Source organism: Notothenia coriiceps, unplaced genomic scaffold (genome assembly GCF_000735185.1).
Source record: "Notothenia coriiceps isolate Sejong01 unplaced genomic scaffold, NC01 NC01_scaffold00025848, whole genome shotgun sequence".
Taxonomy (NCBI): domain Eukaryota; kingdom Metazoa; phylum Chordata; class Actinopteri; order Perciformes; family Nototheniidae; genus Notothenia; species Notothenia coriiceps.
This window is the reverse complement of record NW_011358549.1, coordinates 384,989-405,597: the sequence shown is the minus strand read 5'-3', so window position 1 is coordinate 405,597 and position 20,609 is coordinate 384,989. Positions and strand designations below refer to the sequence as shown.

At 38.9% G+C, this 20,609-nt stretch overlaps 1 protein-coding gene and 1 long non-coding RNA gene across 3 annotated transcripts in view; one reads left to right on the top strand and one right to left on the bottom strand.

The window, feature by feature from the left end:
• The first annotated feature begins 1,820 nt into the window (after positions 1 to 1,820).
• On the top strand, positions 1,821 to 7,708 carry LOC104956327 (uncharacterized). Its single transcript, XR_799537.1, has 3 exons — positions 1,821 to 1,832; positions 6,994 to 6,996; positions 7,623 to 7,708. It is a non-coding gene; the product is annotated as an uncharacterized lncRNA (long non-coding RNA).
• Positions 7,709 to 8,592: 884 nt separating this feature from the next.
• Positions 8,593 to 20,609, bottom strand: part of ptpn11b (protein tyrosine phosphatase non-receptor type 11b) — a 36,153-nt gene continuing 24,136 nt past the window's right edge. The window contains exons 4-15 of one of the 2 annotated variants that reach the window (XM_010783803.1): positions 17,505 to 17,697; positions 17,270 to 17,389; positions 17,024 to 17,137; positions 14,729 to 14,825; positions 14,435 to 14,514; positions 13,755 to 13,910; positions 12,761 to 12,892; positions 11,164 to 11,318; positions 9,861 to 9,928; positions 9,618 to 9,769; positions 8,873 to 8,973; positions 8,593 to 8,751 (exon numbers count right to left, since the gene is read on the bottom strand). In XM_010783803.1, the coding sequence (XP_010782105.1) occupies positions 8,664 to 8,751; positions 8,873 to 8,973; positions 9,618 to 9,769; positions 9,861 to 9,928; positions 11,164 to 11,318; positions 12,761 to 12,892; positions 13,755 to 13,910; positions 14,435 to 14,514; positions 14,729 to 14,825; positions 17,024 to 17,137; positions 17,270 to 17,389; positions 17,505 to 17,697 (1,456 nt within the window). In that variant the 3' untranslated portion in view covers positions 8,593 to 8,663. The remainder of the gene's footprint in view (positions 8,752 to 8,872; positions 8,974 to 9,617; positions 9,770 to 9,860; positions 9,929 to 11,163; positions 11,319 to 12,760; positions 12,893 to 13,754; positions 13,911 to 14,434; positions 14,515 to 14,728; positions 14,826 to 17,023; positions 17,138 to 17,269; positions 17,390 to 17,504; positions 17,698 to 20,609) is intronic. The other variant, XM_010783804.1, reaches the window with a different exon arrangement.

Here is a 20,609-nt window from a genome sequence, read left to right as displayed (position 1 = left end):
ATGTGTGGGCTGTCTTTCATTTTGACACACAGAACAATGTTATAATAAACAAACATACATAGCCTACTGTATGTTAAATGGATATATCCGCCTTCTTTCCTTTATCTTTCCATTCCCACAACAATATACATAAAGAAATGGCATATTTTGGACATAGTTCGAATGGTGATTAATCATGATTAATTAATTTTTAAGCTGTGATTAATCTGATTAAAAATGTTAATCGTTTGACAGCCCTACTTATTTATTATAGTATTATAGTAATAGTAATATAGTATTGTTACAACGCTATTAAAACTGTTGTGGCTCAGAAAAAGAAAATGCCTCCTTTACAGAAAGTCAGCGTTTGGGCCAGTAGGGGTCAATAACAGGACATAAGATGGCTGGCGAGGCGTCATGAATCCAGAATGAGGCAGTCAGAAAAACAATGTTGGGAAGTGTCTGTCATGAAATTGTCAATGGCCTACTAATTAGAAACCCTAATAGTCTGAAATCAACTGCTTATTATTCTCATGGCCTTTCGCTCCGAAAATACATTTTTTGTTTACCAACTGAAGCGATGGTCTATTTGCAGACTTCCAGCGGCACCATACACTGCCCTGACCTCACTTACTGAGACCAATTTATTTTGTTCCTCAAAAAACCCAAACTTTGACAGTAAGTGAAATAGGCGAAAACCACTCTATCCTATCAAGTGCTTTTTTAGCATCTAGTAAAATAGCAACAGCTGGTTGTTGAATAGATGCAAAGTCTGTAACAGGTTTTTACAAGCCTTGCTAAAACGGAACTGTCAGGAAATGGAACAAAGCCCAACTAGAAAAGCCATCACTAATTAAAGTAGAGCATCATATAAAATGGGAAAATACAATAAAAACTACCAAGAAAAGACAGTGTTTCCTCTCATGAAACTTTGACATGCTGAGTTTATTCTGTAAACACATTTACAGTGTGACCAAACAATATGGCTTTGTCTGGTACTAAGCAGGACGCTAATCCCTCAAAAAGCTATCACTGCACTGCATAAATGGTTAATAAGATAAATGGCCTAATTGTCAATTACAGAGAAAGAATGCCTAATAACGGTAGATCTTGTTTGTACAAGCTTTAATCTTCCTTTTAGATCCAGATTAGATTTACACAACAACATTAATTACCTGAATAACATTTGTCCTCAAGGCAGACCACACACGTACGCAGTAGCTGACAGATGTGTGGGCCTCCACCCAAACCCTCCTCTGGCTGTTCACAGGTCCCGACTCAGACCTGACATTAAAGAGTATTTATAGCTGCCTCTTTCTCTGCTAAATATTCTCAACCCCTGCAGGCAACATTAAAGGAGCTCTGGTTCCTTAAGAGGAATTTGAGGTATCAGTGTAAGTGCTGCATGTCATCACCACCAAATACACTAGCCTACAGTAGACGAAGCCCTAAATCTGTAAAGTAGAAATGAATCAGAGACAGAAAAAAATCAGAAATATAGCCTTAAAGATAGCTATAAATTAGACTTTTCAAATCATGCAACATATCCAAAGTTCTGTATGTTTACGTCATCAAGCCAAACAGGGACACTTTTCAATTTCTCTTATGTGTTCAAGTCAAATGCGTATTGTCAGGATTTCAAATTACAAGTTGAAAGCTTACTGTTGGGGTTTATGTATAGCCTTATAAAATATTATTTTTCTACTTCTGTAGATTGTCTTTGAATTTCCTCGCACCACAATTGTAATATCTTCCTGGATAGACCTTGTAAGTACCATTAGTTTTTGTTCACATTTGTTACACAGTTTTTTTGCAGCATACACAGATTCACACCTACGTCCACAGAATGACTTGTGGAGTTTAAAATAGAATTCAAGCAAAGTCATTTTAGCCTTAGACTTAAAAACATAATGATGACATACTGTACGTAATAATGACTTTAAAATCACGTGATTTCCTGCAATTTTATAAAAATAACAAGCAATAGCATTAGGTGACGTCTTAATCAAAATGTTTATACAGAACATCTTCCCACGAGTCTGACCCAAACCTCTGCTCACCACTCAGAGGATTATAACCGCCCACTCACATAAACAAAGGTGAGGGTTTCCAATTAATGGAAAACACGTCGTCATCTGCACAAAGCTGACCGGCCACTGTCTGTGCTGTATTTTCTTTTCTCGTTTTCCTTTCTTTCTTTCATTGTCCTTTGTTTTTCCAACACCATCTTTGCTCTCTCTCTTCTCATACTGTTGATTCCCGTTTGGAGTGGAAACGTTGACCTTGTTTATGTCCCCTCATGCCGTGTTAGCTAACCTGACCTGCTGCCAAGTTTGAGATTTTGGAAAGTTTAGACGGAAAAACAAATCTAACTTTAACTCAGTGTTATGCACTGTGCGTCTTCACTTATAATGCTTAAACCATTGCTAGCTTAGATCATGGCTTTTCCTGAGCTATTATTCTCTGGTGTCTCCACGCTTTAATGTTCAAAAAGCTCTTTATTTTTCTCATACTACCTGTGCTGCAACGTCTCTTTTCACCCTCTGTCTGAAACCAGAGCCCAGTCTGCTCTGATAGGTTAGTTGAGCATCTCTGTTGTGACAGACAAACAGCCACACAGCCACATACTGGAATTTTGTTTTCTGTTAAATTACTTTCAATACCAAGCAGTCATATTTATGCTATTCTGGTCTGTAGGGTGTTAGGTCAAGTAAAGACAAACAAACAAATACAATATAATAAATGTAATAATACATTTATTTTATTAGCGCTTTTAAAGGTGCTCAAAGTCGCTTTACAGAGTAAAGAAAAGAAAAGGACAACAATTAATATTTGTCAAAATATTTATGTTCACATCCAAATAAAGTATTTCCTCCCACAGTCCAAAAATGTGCAAATAAGCTTTCTTGAGACTATAGATTGCAGAAATGAAGCACAACACTGTTTATATATGTGTGATTAAAGGAACTCATTCTCTGAGGACCATGATTATTAAGCACCAAATTAGATACAAAATTCAACTATTTGTCTATAGATTCCCAAATAAGGTCATGACATTATCCTGCAAAATGCAGAGTTTTGGCAACCCTCCTCCGTCCTCTTTCTCTTTTACTCCAGCATTCATCGAGGATTCTTGGTTTCCGGAAAAAGCATATTTTCAAAACAGATAACATACCATCACACTCAGTGTTGACCACATTAAGGTTGATGTAGTTCAGCAGCTTTAGAGTACCACAGAAGCAGGAATACGGCCACATTTTAAGGAATGCCCATTTAAGGCCACTTCCTCCCCAGAAACAGGGCCTCTTGGCTGGGGCCTGGTGGACTGGGAGTGCCAGCGCCCTCTGCCTGGTGCTCTGTAATTACTGAAGATTGATCCAAAGAGGGACGGAGTTTAAGACGACCATGTTCTGATGTAGAATGACTTACTCCAAACTTGTTTCAAATTAGAGCTGAAACACACGTGCGTAAACATGTAATGACATGTTCACACATGCACAGGAAGGCCATGTTTAAGCAAAAACATATGCTTACATTTGCCCATCTACACATGAAGTACATTGACATGTGCATGTAACAAAAAACACAGTTATACACATGTAAACAAATCTATAACTGGTTTAAGATCATGTATTCCTTAAATGCAAGAAGTATTTATTAGTGTTCTCGTATAATTATTGTTTGCCCACATGAATTTAAAGTGTAACTGAAGGTTAATTTATTCAACTTTTGGTTTTAGAAATGAACATACGTACTTAAACTTGGCTCTGTCATAGTGTTTCAGAGGTAATTAAACTGATTCTGTGCATGAGAGTTGAAGACTGAATCAACATTACAGACATCTTCGTAAACATATATTTTTGAAACTGGATATTTTTCACGGAAATCTTATTGAGGTCAGTTAAACGGATTTTTCTGAAATTGCCTCCTAAGGTGCAGATTGAATCCCAATTAAACTTTTTTGTTGCGGTTTGTTTGTTTTATACAACATTGCAAGTTTAACATAATTATCACATCAAAGTATTTTTTGTCATTTTGTTAGAAATTTGCTGACTGGTTTTTCCGAAGGCACATTTCAGCGCAATCATAATGGTCAGTGGGAAATTACATAGCATGCATGTGTGTTCCTCAATCTCCTCAATGTCATTGATGCATTTACAACAAATCCAAAAATGTATAAAACCTCCAAAACCAAGGGACAGTACAGAGACCAGTCTGGGGCGAGTGGGGGTGCAGATGGGTCATTCTCAACTGAATCAGTGGTTTTACAGTCATTTACCAGAACAGGCTCAACAGTAGACAGGAAATTGGTACAGTAAATCTGAGAGGAGAATAGGGAACAGGGAATTTATTATTACATCACATTTAATTTAACTGACACTTTTATCCAAAGCGACTTACAATATTTGCATTCAACCATGAATACCATTTATCATTGGTAGTATGGTCTTTTTGTTGAAGTCATCCTTCCTTTAAGGGATATTTTTAGATTCATCCAATATTAGGCGTGTTCAGTAATTTCCCACAAAGGTTCCTGAGAACTACGATTTAGTTGCGTTCACACCAAAAAGTCCCAGGAACTAAATTAGTTCTAGAGAACCTTTTTCACCCCCTTTTCAGTCCCTGCTAGAGAGCAGGAGAAAAAGGTTCCTGTGTCTGATTGGCTGGGCGGATTGCAAACCACGCCCCGTAAAAGTCCCAAAAACTTTTGTGAAGCTGCCATTTTATTATCCTCGCATTGCATTATTAGCATTAGCATTAGCCCAGCGCAGAAACGCAGAGAGACTAACTTATGACAACACAAAATAAAACATGGGAGCGGTGGAGATGAGGAGGTGTCGGCGTTCTGGCCGTTTACTCGGAAGGCTTCAGTAGAAGCTGCTGAGAGTCCCCAACTCCGGGGACTTCCGGCCGGGGATTTTGGGCGGCAGTATACGCCGTGAAGTTGTTTGCGGTCTGCCAGTAAACCCAAAGCAGAATAAGAAGAAGTGACGTCAGCGGCTTCATTTGCCTAATCCTGCCCCAGGAACTAATTTCCGGTGTGAACGCGATCTGTACTTAGTTCATGAGAACTAAAGAGTTCTCAGGAACCTTTGTGGGAAAAGTACTTGGTGTGAACGCGCCTATTGAAGGTGTTTTGAGAAGTAGCTTGAAGTTGATATAGACCAACTGTTATATTCTAGGGTAACTGTTGATTCTTAAATACGGGATCCATCCAGAGCAGGGAGAGATTATGGAAATAAAGTAGAACGTCCTCTGCATTAGGCTGATCTTATGGTGGGTATTTCTTGTTGTGAGTTTTTTTACAGAGGATTTAGAGTCCAAATGTGTGTCTCTGTTGTTCAGACATTTTTGGAAGGAATCCTTAAAGGTAGTGTAACCCTAACTACTTTATCTTAAGTACCAAGGGGACTGGCCAAAATGTATAAAGTGAAATCAGACAATGAGCGGATATTTCCAAGGACAACTTACATACACGCCCTGAAGAGCTTCATCATCCCAAAGATCTTCCACTGAACACTTTCAAAACATAAGAATGTTTTTCTTGCTAAAATGGATATGTCATAGCCCGCTCTCAATTAATTCCTTTGTTACTGTTTATCTCCCCATTTCAAAGCAAACTTTAACGATTGACATGAAAAGTTATTTCACCAAACCACACATATCATTTTAAGGGAAGACATTTTAAACATACTGCCGGGTGAACCCACATGGATATATTCATAAATGTCTGAGTAATTGTGTTGCATTATTTTAGCGACCAAATATGAAACAAAACAAATCATAAAATAGTCATGCAGAGTATGTCATGTCTCGCATTAAAAAAAGACACGAGACCACAGACACACTTCCGTGAAAACCTACCTATGCGCACACACGCGCACACACACACACACACACACACACACACACACACACACACACACACACACACACACACACACACACACACACACACACACACACACACACACACACTTAATATGCTCGCAAGCTGGTACATAATACAAAGGCAGACATCTTATATTGGCCAAAATAAATGGGATATTTACAGTGCATATTTTTGTACACAGACTGCTGTCATCTGTCATTGACCACACAGCTGCCCACACACAAACCACTTCAAGTCCCTTGTATTATTACCACATGCGGTGAACTTTCAACCTTTGAGACAGTGATGATGTTTCTCTACGCAGATTCATGCAGGTTGAACAGTTGAGTGTTCATCTAAAAAAAACGTTGTATTCATTTTTTGGGGAGTATGCGAACACATTTGACTTGCATATCTGGAACAATCTAATGCAGAACAAATACAAAATGCAATTTTGTGAAACAAATACTTAAACTAGAAAAACATGTAGTATTAGAGTAGGATTTAAAACATGGCTGACAGTGAGAGTATATTTCACATTAAGAGGGGAAACATGACCTGCCTGAACTGTCCTAACAGGCAAAATAACAACTGAGTCACATCAAGGACAATCAAATCTATTTAAGTTTCTTGCGTGTGATTTCTCTCACACAAGGTCTGACTCCTTACTGAGCTTTTCCAAACGCTTCATAAGTAACTACATTTCTGTGTCAAATGTTCTCCTTGCACTGTGTAAGACACAAAGCTTCCAAATACTCTAACTGGGACGACACTGGGTTACCCTAACCCTAACCCTAACCCCAAAAACCCAAATTGATTACATAATACTTTTTAAACTATGAGGAAAACAATTGTTATGAAACCAGTTAACTTGCATTTCCAGTTTTTGTAGGTACTGTAGACCTGGAAGTTAGAAGGGGTCCTTCAACAAAAATGAATGGTTGTTTTCCATTGGATTTTGGAATATTGCAGAAAATAAGAACACACTTCCATGAGAATTAGAATAATAATCCTGTATAAGGGAAAATTCATTGTTCTGCTATAAACAAACCACATCATGATTGCATTACACTGCCAAGGCACACNTGCAGGCCTTGAGACTTGGGTCACCCAGCAGTAAACAAGATAAACGTCCTTTTGAGCTTATCAATAAAATGTATTCATTCCTAGTAAGCTGACTTTGGGGTGAAGGGAAGTTCAGGGAAGCCATTAAGCGAGAAGAACAATTAACTTCTGTTAAAGATACATGATACGATGTTTGTGTGTTGAGAATGTTTAGGGGGAATGAGTATGTGTCCTGTCAAAGAGTCCTCTGTCATGACTCCAAATCATTGATTGGGGGATCTGCCTGAGGGCAGAGGGACAGAAACACACACACACACACACACACATACACTGTGAAGCAAACGATGGAATCAACAAACTGACTTACTACCTGGGATCCCGCCCAGAAGGGAAACCGACCAATGGAACACTGCCAACTCACTGTCTAGCTCGCTCAGAAGTGAACTCTGTGTATAAATGTTGTGATCATTTTGAAGATCGGGGCTCTTGTTTTTGACTTGCCGTTCCTGAGACGTGTCTCACATGGGGTTAGAACCTGAGCCCGGACTACTCTGCAGAGTGCTTCGTGATTCGGTGATGTATTTGTATGTTTTACCATTAAAGCAGATTATTGTTTAACCCTTATCCTGGCTGCTTTGAATTTTTCCTTCTTTTGAGAACCCGCTCATATAGGAACGGCGCGGAGCAGAGATTCTGCCCCAACAACCTGCAGTTCCTCTCTGACTTCCATCACTTTCTCCCTTTCTCTCTGCCTGTCCAGTATCTCCCTTACCAATGCTGAGCTTGGACTGATATATTTTCATTATATCTGCGTCAGCCAAAATCACACTGGTGTTTGCTGTCCCCCTTTAGTAGTTTTTGCACACATAAGCATTTTACTCTGGGCTCAGCAGGTGAGAAACTAAATACTGTAGGGGCTTCCACATGTGGCAGACCAGTCGTTTGTGCGTCATCAGGCCAAATTTAAGCAACCTTTTAGATTAGCGTTGGTGACGTGAAGTAATGCAATCATGATGTGGTTTGTTTATAGCAGAACAATGAATTTTCCCTTATACAGGATTATTATTCTAATTCTCATGGAANATGTTGTTCAGCTACCTGATTATGGAAAAAGACATGATTATGGCAAAACTTAACTTAAATAATAATCACTATTATGGGTCCATAAAACATTTATTCAGTGCTGAATAAATGTTTTATGGACCCATAATAGTGATTATTATTTAAGTTAAGTTTTGCCATAATCATGTCTTTTTCCATAATCAGGTAGCTGAACAACATTGGTAAAAAATGTATACATTATATATATATTTCTATTAATCATTTTCGGCCTTTCGGCATTCAGTTTTCGGCCAACTGTTTCCTATTTTCGGTATCGGTTTCGGCCAAGAATTTCCCATTCGGTGCACCCCTAAATAAAACCTTTGAATCCATATAGAAGCGTCATAGTAATACAATTATAATACTTTACAGGGAACCTTCAAGTCAATGCTCTATTTTCCAAAAAAGACAACAGCGTGTAAACCCTACAAAACAATTCTACCACATTTACTGTAATGCAGACCTTTTTGCCACAGTGCTACAGTCAAAATGATTTTTCACAGCAATTGAGATGATACTACAGTTGTACACTTTTTCAGGAGAAAAATACCAAAACAAGTTTAATTTCAGAAAAAAGAGGCTGAATATATTTAGCAGTACTCACAGGAAGGCAGACAGAGCGATGCGGATGTCCACAGCGATGGTTTTACCTCCTGGTGTTGCTGCTAAAAGAGGTCTGAGGGCTCTTAAAGTTGATGTTCTCGTACACACTCGACGCATCATCATTTGTCATCCTACAATAACAGACAGCAAAGGAAATTCTCGGATGAACAATTTTGAATGCATTTTCTGCTTAAGCTTTTGTGATTAAATGTTTGGTAGTTGCCACTTCATTGTAATATGTGTTATACTTACACAGAAGAAGAGCGCGAGGATGTCATGTTGGATTTGGACCTAGAGTTGGTCATCTGGGGATATTTGATGTTGGAATATTCCCTCTCCTTCAGCTTATTCCTCTGCAACGTAACAACATGACAAGAGGCAGATAAAAGAAAAACATCTCCAAAAAGAATTGCAATACAAAATGTAGACCAGTGTATTACGGCCAGAGAATATCAATAATTACAGAGCAGACAATCTGTCCAGGGACTACAGAGGAAAAATAGCCTCTTGGCTAACTGGCAAATTTACAGAAATGTTGATGTATGTGCACTGTCCCTGTTGATGAATACATAAATAGAAGGGGGATAATATTTTGAGAGTTTGAAAATGTCATTATTTAGTCACCCTAATTACTTTAAATGGTCCCAACAGGCCACCATATAGCTCAGTTGTTCTGCGCACATGTACTGCAGCAATGTCCCCATGCAGAGGAGCCGGGGACCATCCCCTCTGTCTACCCCCTTCAACTTTGTCAATTGAATAAGGACACTGTTGGCCCAGGAAAAAACATCAACAGTGGGACAGCATTTTGATGAGGTGTTTACTAAACTGATGTTTACCTCAGTGCTCTAGCTTTCAAACCATACTACACAATATTCTCCCTGGGAACTCAAACACATCTTACGATAATATTTCAAAGCCCTCAATACTGTGTCAAAAAGGGTTATTATATGTTTTTGTGTCCACAGTGTTGTTGATTTCCTGTGTCGTGGAGTACCTGCTCTTCCTCCAGTCTTTTCTGGGCCGTCTCTATGTACTGCTGCACAGCCATGTAGATGAACTTATACTGGGCTTCTGTCTGCACCATGCCCGACCTCTGCTGCCGGACCCTCTGGATGGTCTTAGGGATGTCGATGTCACAATCTAGACCTAGAACGCGATCCGGAAAATTAACAGAGATGAAGGGAAAATATTCAAATGTATAAAAGAAACCCAGTGTGAGTTTTATAAAGTCTCCTACCTTGGCGATTAATAATGTCAATAAGGATGTCCACAACGATAATGGTGCCTGTCCTGCCGATGCCTGCACTGCGGGGACAACAGAGGGAAATCACATTCAGTTACACTTACATTCAATAAGCGTCAATGTCAAGGTGAAGAATAGATGTACCTTCATCTGAGAGCATATTTGATACGACCCAGACAGTTATGAAAAGTGTAACATGAGCATCAAAAGTTTTCTCATCCCGTACATGACTATCGGAGTAACACATCAAAGTCTAAGGTTATAAATTATAGGTTTCATTTGCCAACAGCTATAAACTTCAATGTGTTGTTGTGTCACATATAAAATGCTGTTAGATCTCCTAGAGAACTCAGAACAGCTCAGTGTTATATTCACAATAACACATTCATTTAACAGCAGCCGGCGGATCAGTCAAGTTCATGAGCCAGATGTGTCTGCTTTCAGTCTGTCCGCGTGTTTGTAGCACGCTGGGGGATTGGTAGCATGGAGTACAGGAAAACAGCTTTATCTTTGAAGGAATGACATACATGACATAAATGTTTTCTTTGTGTTTAAGATTAAAAATATAATATACAAAAAAAGCATCTAAAGCGCTTCTTTATTTGATTTGTGATTAGTGATTATTTTCCTTTGAAAGTACAACAGATCAATATAAGTACAACTTGAAGAGTATTATATTAGTAAAATAAATCATCTGCAATAGACAACATGGATCTTTTAGTCAAATTACCAGAGTTTTAGTAATATTAATAACCTTGTTAATTAGTTTTGATGGTTCTAAACTGATAAAGGCATAGCAATAGGCAATAAGTAAAGTTTTTACCTTAATTATAGCGCGCCCCAGTGGCCACTTGAAACAATATTCGATTAAATCCTGAATTAATCCATTTGTATTTAGTGATTGAATTGTCAGGTGTCCACCACCATTTAACCATCTCATGAGAAATTGAATCAACATGGCTAAGAAGAACAAAAAGGAAACGAGCGAGTGGTGACCCACAGATCATTTCAGCAATACAGGATATCCCACCCCGCCTCAGAGGAGTTTATACAACATGAGAATTAAGTGATTACTGTTCAGATCAACTTTAACTTTAGTAAAGATCAACTCTGGTGGGAGTAAAAACCACAACCTTTAAATCACTTCTCCTTTCTTCAACTAGAAGACTAATGTGCAGACAAAGCCTTTTTTGTTTGTATCTGCTGTAGAGCCATGTGGCTCGATTAACTAACATGTGGCTCGATTACAGTGTCTGAGGGCCAAACTTTTTATTTCACAAAGTAAAACTGGTAGTACCTGCAGTGGACGACGATGGGTCCGGTGTCTGGAATGGTGCTCTGGGTGCGGTTGACCTCCTCCAGGAACCAGAGGACCCCGCCGGGCTCGTTGGGCACGCCGTGGTCCGGCCAGCTCAGGTACTGGTAGTGCCACATGTACCTCAGAGGCTCCTTCTGCATACAAAAAGATGATGAGCTGAAGCAGTCAAAACACTTCCCATACCTGTTGCAGTAATATTACAATATTTGTGTTGCAGCAATTCATGGTTGTATTAAATGTAATAGGTATAGAGTGATATCATCATTATATCAGTGTCATTTCGTGGTTAATTTGGAGAAGTTGTCAATGTTTTTTAGAGCAACTTAAAGGTAGGGTAGGTAACTCACTTCAGAAACACTTTTTGTTATATTCCATGCAATGCTCTTAACATCCCGATAGCAATGAATACATTAAATGCTTTGACAAATAATATATACAAATATTTCATCTGTGGAAGCCATGGCACTGTAAAAAGCAAGTCCAATCATCTGCCTCAGCCCGGCTAAAATAACTGGATGGCCTACCTGCCTGTCAGCCTTCCATCTGTGCACAAACTTATCTCGTGCCCTCATTGGTCATGTGCGCGTTCGTGTGTGTTGGAGGAGGGGCTCTGTAAGGAAGTCTGAAGGAATGGGCAGATTTTTTTCGGTTGTGTATTTTCAAATTCTAGCGCACTGGAGCTGGTTTCTCCATTCTTACCTACCCTACCTTTAAAGCATTGGGTTAATTGGTATTAATTGTTTTACAGGACAGATCGGGAAAGGCATATTTGTTTTATACCACAGAGAAGGAGTTAAGTGGAGGCAGCAGCCATTGTTCTTTGTAATGTTTTAACGGCCAAAACAAAAAAAATAAACTGCCCAACAAAAATTCTTCCCTGGACAATGGACTTTATCCTGCAAACATGTCATTACATTCATAATGTAGGTAATAGGGGAAATAATCAACAATACCCAAGCATGGTTTTCTAAAGTTTAGCTAAAGCTAATATGAAACTTCAACAATACTATTAGATAATTTAAGTTGTTTTTCCCAAAGACTCCCAACGTTGGTAAAAAATTCCATATTTGTGTTGTCTCTGATTTGAGAACTGTAACAGATAGATAAACTGTGGTAGTCACTGGCAGGCTTTGTTGCTGTAAATGTTATAATTAAAGCAGTACTAATGCAGAGGCGTCAATGCTGGAATCAGCTTTTATGAGAATTGTGGAGTATGTGTCTAATTTCTATCATGCTGAGTAACTAATGCTTAGGACGGGTTTAAAGTAAAGGATTACAGAAACCAGAAACCCTACTTTTACTATCTCACTTTGCTATCGTGTTCTTGGATCCTTGAAAGCCATGCGGTCATCCTTCTCTAAGTATAAGCACGTGCTGTAGGATTGTGTCTGTCCATGTCTGTGTCTGTCCATGTCTGTGTGTGTGTGTGTGTGTGTGTGTGTGTGTGTGTGTGTGTGTGTGTGTGTGTGTGTGTGTGTGTGTGTGTGTGTGTGTGTCTGTGCGTGTGCGTGAGGGGCTAGATAATCCGACCCCAGGTCAGTGGGTCAACTTTGATTGAGTGCACTGCTTTCCTTACCCGGTCGAGGCGGGTCACCTCCAGCTTCCTCAGGATGTAGTCCTGCGCCGGCCGCTCGTCCACGTTCCTCACCAGAATCTTCCCAAACTCCTTAGTGCAGTGGAGGTCGGGCCAGTAACGGACACATTTGTTCTAAACCAGGAGGGAATCGGAGGGAGGAAGATGGAGAGGGAGGGTGGTATTAGACAATCGAAAGAAGCAGCTCATCTCAAGCAGCTTTCAAATCAGCTTAACTGTCATACTATCCTTGTCAGCCGTCTACCTCCCCACCCCCACACTCTGCCAACCATCATCCCTACTACACTCCAGATAATGCCCTCCCATTCTGTCTTCTAAATGAGAATGCAGGAACAAAATGGTTGACCAGCTTTTGGAGCACTGCAGATTTGTAAAGTTCAACACCAGGACATGGTTCTGTGATTAAAGTGAAACAACACATAAGATACATAAGAACCAGTTTGTTCTTACAGGATTTTGTCTTTTGTAAAGTATTCGTTATCAATCTGGTTATTAAGGCAACTCTTAAATGAATTGCATTTGAGTATTGTAGTGGATTTGTAACATTTAAATTTGGTAGATGTGGAGTGTTTGGCTCAGGCCTATTGCAAAACCTTAAGCCTCCAATCACAGAGCACCCTGGAGTTCACAGATCTCCATCATTACAAGCAATCAACAGCAATCAGCTCAAAGAGGAGAGACAACAGAGAGCGTTTAGGACTAAATGCTAGAGAGAGCAAACCAAATAGAACTGGGGAGAGAAAAAGAGATGTGCTTTCATAATATAATCTATAGTCCTTTTAGTACCACAATATGTTTTATTCCTCATTCCTCTGTGTTAATCGATGTCTTTGTATGTATGGTAAAAGCTCCCAAATACCTTCATTTCCCTCAGGATCAATACCAGCTACAATCTACCTCTCTCTAGAAAAACATAAATATTTCCGCTGAATTTGACTTCTAAAAATGTGCAGTGTGTTTATCGCCACTTGCTCACCCGCCCCCGCTCTATCTCCTTCGTGGTCATGACGATGACGTGTGTGTTCTCCTGATACAACATCTTCCAGAGGTCCACGGCCGTGTTCTGTAAGCACCCTTGGGTGGCGATGAAGACTTTGCCCTCATCCACATGGCTCCCATCTTCATACACACTCTGTTCAGCGTGGATCATTATACAGTGGATTAAGTAACATAGACAATAGAAATATATAGAAAGTGATTGTTTAACGTCTTGATTATTACATTTTCTGACTAAAAGAAAAAAAGAAAGACAGAAATAAATATTTGAAATGTTAATTCCTTGATTAAACATTTCCTAGATTACAGGGACAAAGGAAGTAAGAAAGAAAGTAAGAATGATGGAAATAAATAAAATAGGAACTCAAAAAAGAAAGAACATAAGATAATAAAAAGAAGGAGAAGGTAAAGAAAGAGAGAAAGAAAGAAAGGAGAAAAAGAAGGAGAAAGAAGAAGGAAAAAGAAAGACAGGAAAATATTTTTTTTTGATTGATTGTTGAATACGGTTGATACTTACTATAATACTCTCCTCTATCAACATATGTCTTACGTTAAGGTGAACTATCTTGGGTATTTGCTGAACGTTTTGTATTACTGCCATCTTTGGATAATCTACAGTTCAATAGATAAATGGCCTGTTCAACTGCTGCGTAGACTCACTCTGATGTAGTTGGCATTGATGTAGTCCGAACCAGGACAATCTGGATCTGCTTCCCTGAGTTCCACCCGAGTTGTGTCGACTGAAAAACACAAGGTCAATATTATACTAAATATACAAAGAAATGTCAACAATTGACTAAGATCACACTTTTAAAACTAATGTAGCCCCTCAGGCTGAGAGTTATCAAAGCAAAAGTCTTCACACTCCGCCGAGGCCTCTAAGTTGCATATTTGTGTCATTCTTTCCACAGGAAGCTGGAGAGACAGGAAATGGCAGGTTGCTGCATGACTCACAAGGGAGGATATTCTTGTATCTGTTTTTACTCTTGTTTTCTGGCTTCTGGCCTTCTTTCCGGGGATACAGCAGTTTGCACTCCTGCTGCTGAAGTACCTGGTAGTGGAAGAAAAGGAAAAAGGAAAAGTGTGAGTTTTTTTTGTAAGACAGAGCTCCAATAAAGACAGTAGTGCAAAAACATAAATTCTGAGGTCATTCATTCATATCAACCTGATTCAAATATTTAGATGGAGGTGGCGATGGTTTGGCTTAACACTGATTTCTTAAATTATCTTTTCTTATTAACAAGAAAACTTATTTTAAAAGGGGCCCTATTATGCTTTTTGGGGTTTCCTCTTGCCAGTAGTGAGTTATTTACGTTTTTGTGCCTGTAAATCAGGGGTGTCAAACTCAAGGCCCGGGGGCCAAATCCGGCCCGCGACTTAATTTTATGTTTACAAGAGCTTGCAAAGAATATATGTTTATTATACGGTTACATGCCAATTTACAGAAGCACGTTGCCCATACATGGAGCACAATGCATCTCAAATTTGACTTTTTTCTCAGAATTTGACTTTTTTCTTCTAAATGTCACTTCTTTTTTTTATTGTGACTTTTTTTCCAAAATGTGGCTTTTCTTTTGAAATGATTTTGTGACATTCTCACTGAAGAGACTTGCAATTATTTTCCCAAGTCTTCTGCTTTCAGTCGTAGTTAATCATGAAGTTATTATTACCTTATCCGATAATAATCCAATGCAGAGACAATAATGTAATATAATACATTATTTTGTATATATGATATATTTATACATGTATTTTTATTTAGTATTAAAGTTACAACCGGCCCTTTGAGTGCAACCATAATGCTGATGTGGCCCGCGATGAAATTGAGTTTGACACCCCTGCTGTAAATGGTCTGCATAGACTAATAAACCCAAAGTCCCCCCCCCCCTGCCTGAAACACCTTGATTAGACTTGGGGGTTTATTTCCGTAACATAATGACAGCACTATGTAAAAATCAGGCTTCTATTGGTTAGTGCTCCAACACATTGTACGAGATCGGGGTCGGGAGAGCTTTAAGTGGTTGACTAATCACAACAGAGCTGTCCAGCTAACCAATCAGAGCAGACTGGGCTCTGGTTTCAGACAGAGGGTGAAAAGAGGTGCTGCAGCACAGGCAGTGTGAGGAAAATAAAGAGCTTTCTGAACATTAAAGCATGGAGACATGTTACAGTAGAGGAACAACATACAAATATGAACTAGAAAAATGAGTTCATATGCTCTGTGTTAAAACAGTGTGATAGGCCTTTTATACAGTAGGGGTCAATCTGGAGTGAAATGGCATGTGTGTTCAGGTTTTAGCCTTAAAAGAAACCGTATCAGATTGAAACGGCTCAAAAACTATACTTTCTAACTTTCTAAATGAACTAATTTTGGATCTACATATAGGCTCTTGAAGGGTAAAATATGTGAAGCAAGTACAGCACGTATCTACAGTCCTTAAATTCCAACACTTATGCCATAAAAACAAATTGCAGACAGCTTAATAGTGTGTTTGTCATGTATATTATGTCACTCACACACACTTTTACACAGAACATGCAGTAAGCAATTCAAATTCATTTGAAAGATGATGATCTAAATCAAGATTGGAGCCTAGGGGCAGGAAATCCAACGACCACACATTGATGAGTAACAGCGACACTGTAAACAAACATGCGCAGTAAACAGCTGGGATTGTAACACCTACAGAATAATAATCTGAAACCGTGGAAATCATTCACATTTATTGACCTGCAAATTGTAATGAGATTAAAAATATAGGAACATAAGAGCATGACACAAGATAAGCCTCGGCGTCATTACTCAGAGATTAAGCTAGCATAAACACGTTTCCCTTGATGAGCAAGAAGACAAATAACTCGCTTGTGTAATCCTTCACAAATGGAAGAGATGGGTAAAAAAAAAGTCATTATAAAAATTGCATTTGATATGCCTTTAATATTTGAAATTCTTGCTACGGAAAGTAATGTGCATACTCTGTACTCTATGTTAGCAATATAGAAATCACAGGTAGAATTAGTAACTGAAATGTAAAAATCTGCTTCACAAAGGTTGTGTGTACAAAAGCTATTAATAAACCTTCATCCCAAGTAAATGTGCATCCCATGGCAGATGGCACTCAAAAGAGTAATTTGCACAACTCAGTTTATCTAATTTGTTCTCCTAAATATGGCTAGACTCATCCAATATAACCTGAGCCTATTTTTAAATACACTATCCTCATTATGAACTGATTTCAATCTACATACCTCAAATTCTTCCCAGAATCCTTGTTTGGGTTTCTCAGAGTTGTCTGCCACTTTGTTGAGCTCTCGTACCCTGTTCTCAATGTTGGCTGCATTTATCCTCGTGGCGTTAAAGGGCTGTCACGTCGGGACACGGAAATGTAATTAGTCAACAGAGCAAAACAAGTGAGTTGATTAAATGAACAAAAATATTGCAACTTCATTAAAGTACTGTAAGCAAAATATGTTTGTTTTATTTCTCTTCCATACCTGTTTTAGATGCACTACAATGCCACTTTTCTCCACCATGGGGTTCTTCTTGTAGTGATCCACCAGGTCAGCCAGGGTGTCGAACCTCTCGCCGCCTCCCACGTCGTATTTACCGTCCTGCTGGAGGCAAACATCTACAGTTTAACGACAGTAACAGCTGCTCCGTGGAGTTCCGAGAGCGCTAAAAAAGACATGCTGTGGAGGTAGTGTGAGTGATGAGGGAGAGTTCGCCCACCTGGTAGCGAATCATAACGTGGGTGACCTTGGTCTTGCGGTCCAGGTTCTCGTGTTTCTCCTCGTTGGTGAGAACCGAGAGGACGAAGTCGCCCGGTTTACTCTGGCTCTCCCGTACCAGGAAGCTCCCGGCTTTGCCTTTGTCTGTGAGCAGCTTCTCTGCATCTCGCCCAGAGAGGTGCCCATGGTACCACCTGAAAACAGAGAATGGACGTTATGACAGAATGTGCAAAGTAACACGTTACAGGATTGATATTAAATGATTTATGCCAATTTATTTTATGAACAGTAAATCCTAAAATAATGTTTGTTTTTGGAGTTTTTTGGCATTCAATAATTGAATCGGTACACTCTGTTTTATCTTATAGGCTTCAGCATTCTCTAATGCTGCATTATAGAAGTGCTCTGATAAGAGGGGAAAAAGAACTGTAAATCCTGATCCAACATTGAAAACACAAATTACTTTTTTGTGTTAGGTTTAATAGCCAAGATGCAGGCACAACAGTGCGATGGACCATTTAGAATTCACCTTGTTTGATAACATTGTTATTGTGTACAAATATAAATGATAGCATCTTTAAATGATGTTTAGGACATTCAGGGTTGAAATAAAATGATATAAAGAAAATGCAGCAGGTTAAAAAAATGTGGATTATTTTATACTGCGTTCACCGTCTAGAGCAGCTCAACCTCAAGAAGAGACAGAAGAGAGTTCCAAGAAAAACACATTATCAAGATAAGGAACATGAGTTGAGAGAGGAGTTTGACCAACTGAGGGGGAGGAGCAGCAATATGCATAGTGAGCGTAGACTCCTACTCGAGAATGAAAGTGCATCGGTGCAGTCTCACTCAGCCGCTGATGTTTAGATGAAAAACCTGCATGTGTGTGTTGACTTTGTTTTTCCTGTGCGGTGAGTGTGAATGTGTGGAAGGCTCTGACAAGAGACGTATGTAGAATGGAAAAACTAAATAAACCACAACCACAGATCAAAAGTCTTAAACCTAACTGGAAACTGAGATATACCATACTCATTGCATTTGCAGACTTGTATGCACATAATCTGGACAGTATGAGATGAAACTGAGCTCAGCTGAAAAGCGACTATTTGATAATGATTATATAATTGTGATATAAAAGTTTCCTGTATCCAATAATATACCAGCTGCCTTAGTCTCCCATTTAAATGAAGACGAGTAGGTGTGATGAAGTTCATAGCTGCGTCCCACCTTTGTGTACTCTCTGGAATAATGTTTGCGTGTGGATAGTCTGTGAGCATATACAAAAACAGCAGCACCACCCACTCAGTTTGTTTGAAGATGCCTTTGGGAATATAACACTATTATGCATGTGGATGTGGAGAGCATCTGAGTCTCATGTGTGGGAGTGCGTGTATACAGAGCAATGCATCCTCCCTATAAACAGTATGAGTAAACACGTGTGTATGGGTACACCGAGAGCGAGGTAATAAACAACACTTCTCTATTTCTGGTCTGTTAAAAGTGTAGCTTGCTGGTAATGTAGGCCTGCATAATCATTTTATATTATCTCGTAAAGGCTCTCAATCGAACGGCATTGTAATAATCACGTTTTACTAAGAATTGATGGTTCTTCAATTGAAATGAGATGCTAAACAATAAATAAACCTTTTAAAGCTGGACCCCCATCGAAAACGAGATGTTTCATCTCAAGGGGCCATCCTTAAATCAGGTTTTTTTTAAGCTGCAATAATCAACATTATAATCAACAGTGTTGTATGAATGTGTTGTATGAAAGTTGTCATTTGGAGATAATTGTTTTATTTTTGCAGCCAAAGCAGGCAGCAGCTTTCAGTGAAAAGAGCTCTGATCAATCCACTACAAGATACTTTTCGTATCAATTCTGTAAAATATAAGTAACAGCAAAGATATGTGCCTTCTCAAACTAATGCTATAATATTGGATTTTTGGGAAAATCATTATGCATTGCCTTGTTTAAACTTTAAGGTTGCAATATATTTATCCACAACCTCTGTAAAATCACACGGACAGTATTGTATTGCCAGATTCTAGCCACTAGGAACATAAGGAAATGGGAAGCAGCTAAAGATCCAGATATTTTACCTTGGCTAAACCAAAAGTGAGCTAAAACGACAATTTGCCTATATTTATGTATCACTTCCCCAATGTACTCTATAACATACAGTGATGCAAACACAGGTATGTTGAAAAAAGAGAGAACTATTCGAGGCAGAAAAAAAACAGCGTAATAAACCATCTGACAAAGGCCTGTGCTACAATGCTTCAATTCACTGGCTATTCTTTATAATATACTCAGATCAATAGCAGACAGAGATGTTAAGTTCAATTTTTACAACATCCTCCGAGGGCCGTACAAATGATTGAACTCAACCTCTGCTTAAAAAAAACAAAAATCACAGCCCATTCATTTCGCCTTTCTTTCATTCTGTGCAAAGAAAAAGCAACCTCTTAATCCAGATATCTTACCATGACTCGCGCATGCATGCATGTGCACGGTGTGGCATGACCACCAACACAGAAAGATATGGACACAATGTGTGCAAATGTATTTAGTTTCCTATCCATGTGGACATGATTTAAGTGGGGGGGGACCTAACCTCCTCTACGGGGGTCCGGGGGTATGCTCCCCCGGGAAGATTTGGTTTTAAATATTGAAGTTAAAAGCATCAATCTGGTCCACTTTGAGAGCAACATTGGGAGATCTACAGTATGGATACATCTCAACACCCATATTGTATGCAAGCAGATTCTTATTTTTGGATATTTTCAAATCACTCTCCCCTTTTAAACTCTATTCTTGTTATTTTTAATAACTTTTTTGTTACTGTCATATAGTATTTTATACCCGTTTTTCATTTAGTCTCTAATGTCTCATTAATAACTATAATGATCATATCAAGGTGTGCCTTAACCTCACTGAGCNACAGATGGCTAGTCCGCCCCTGAAAATGTCTATGCAAACGTTATTATTAATAATTAAAAAAAAAATTAAATTATAAAAATAATTAATCAATTTTTTTTTATAGATTTTTTTTTTTTCATTTTCCATTTTTATTTTGTAATCATCTCGCGACCCCCACTCGGGGTC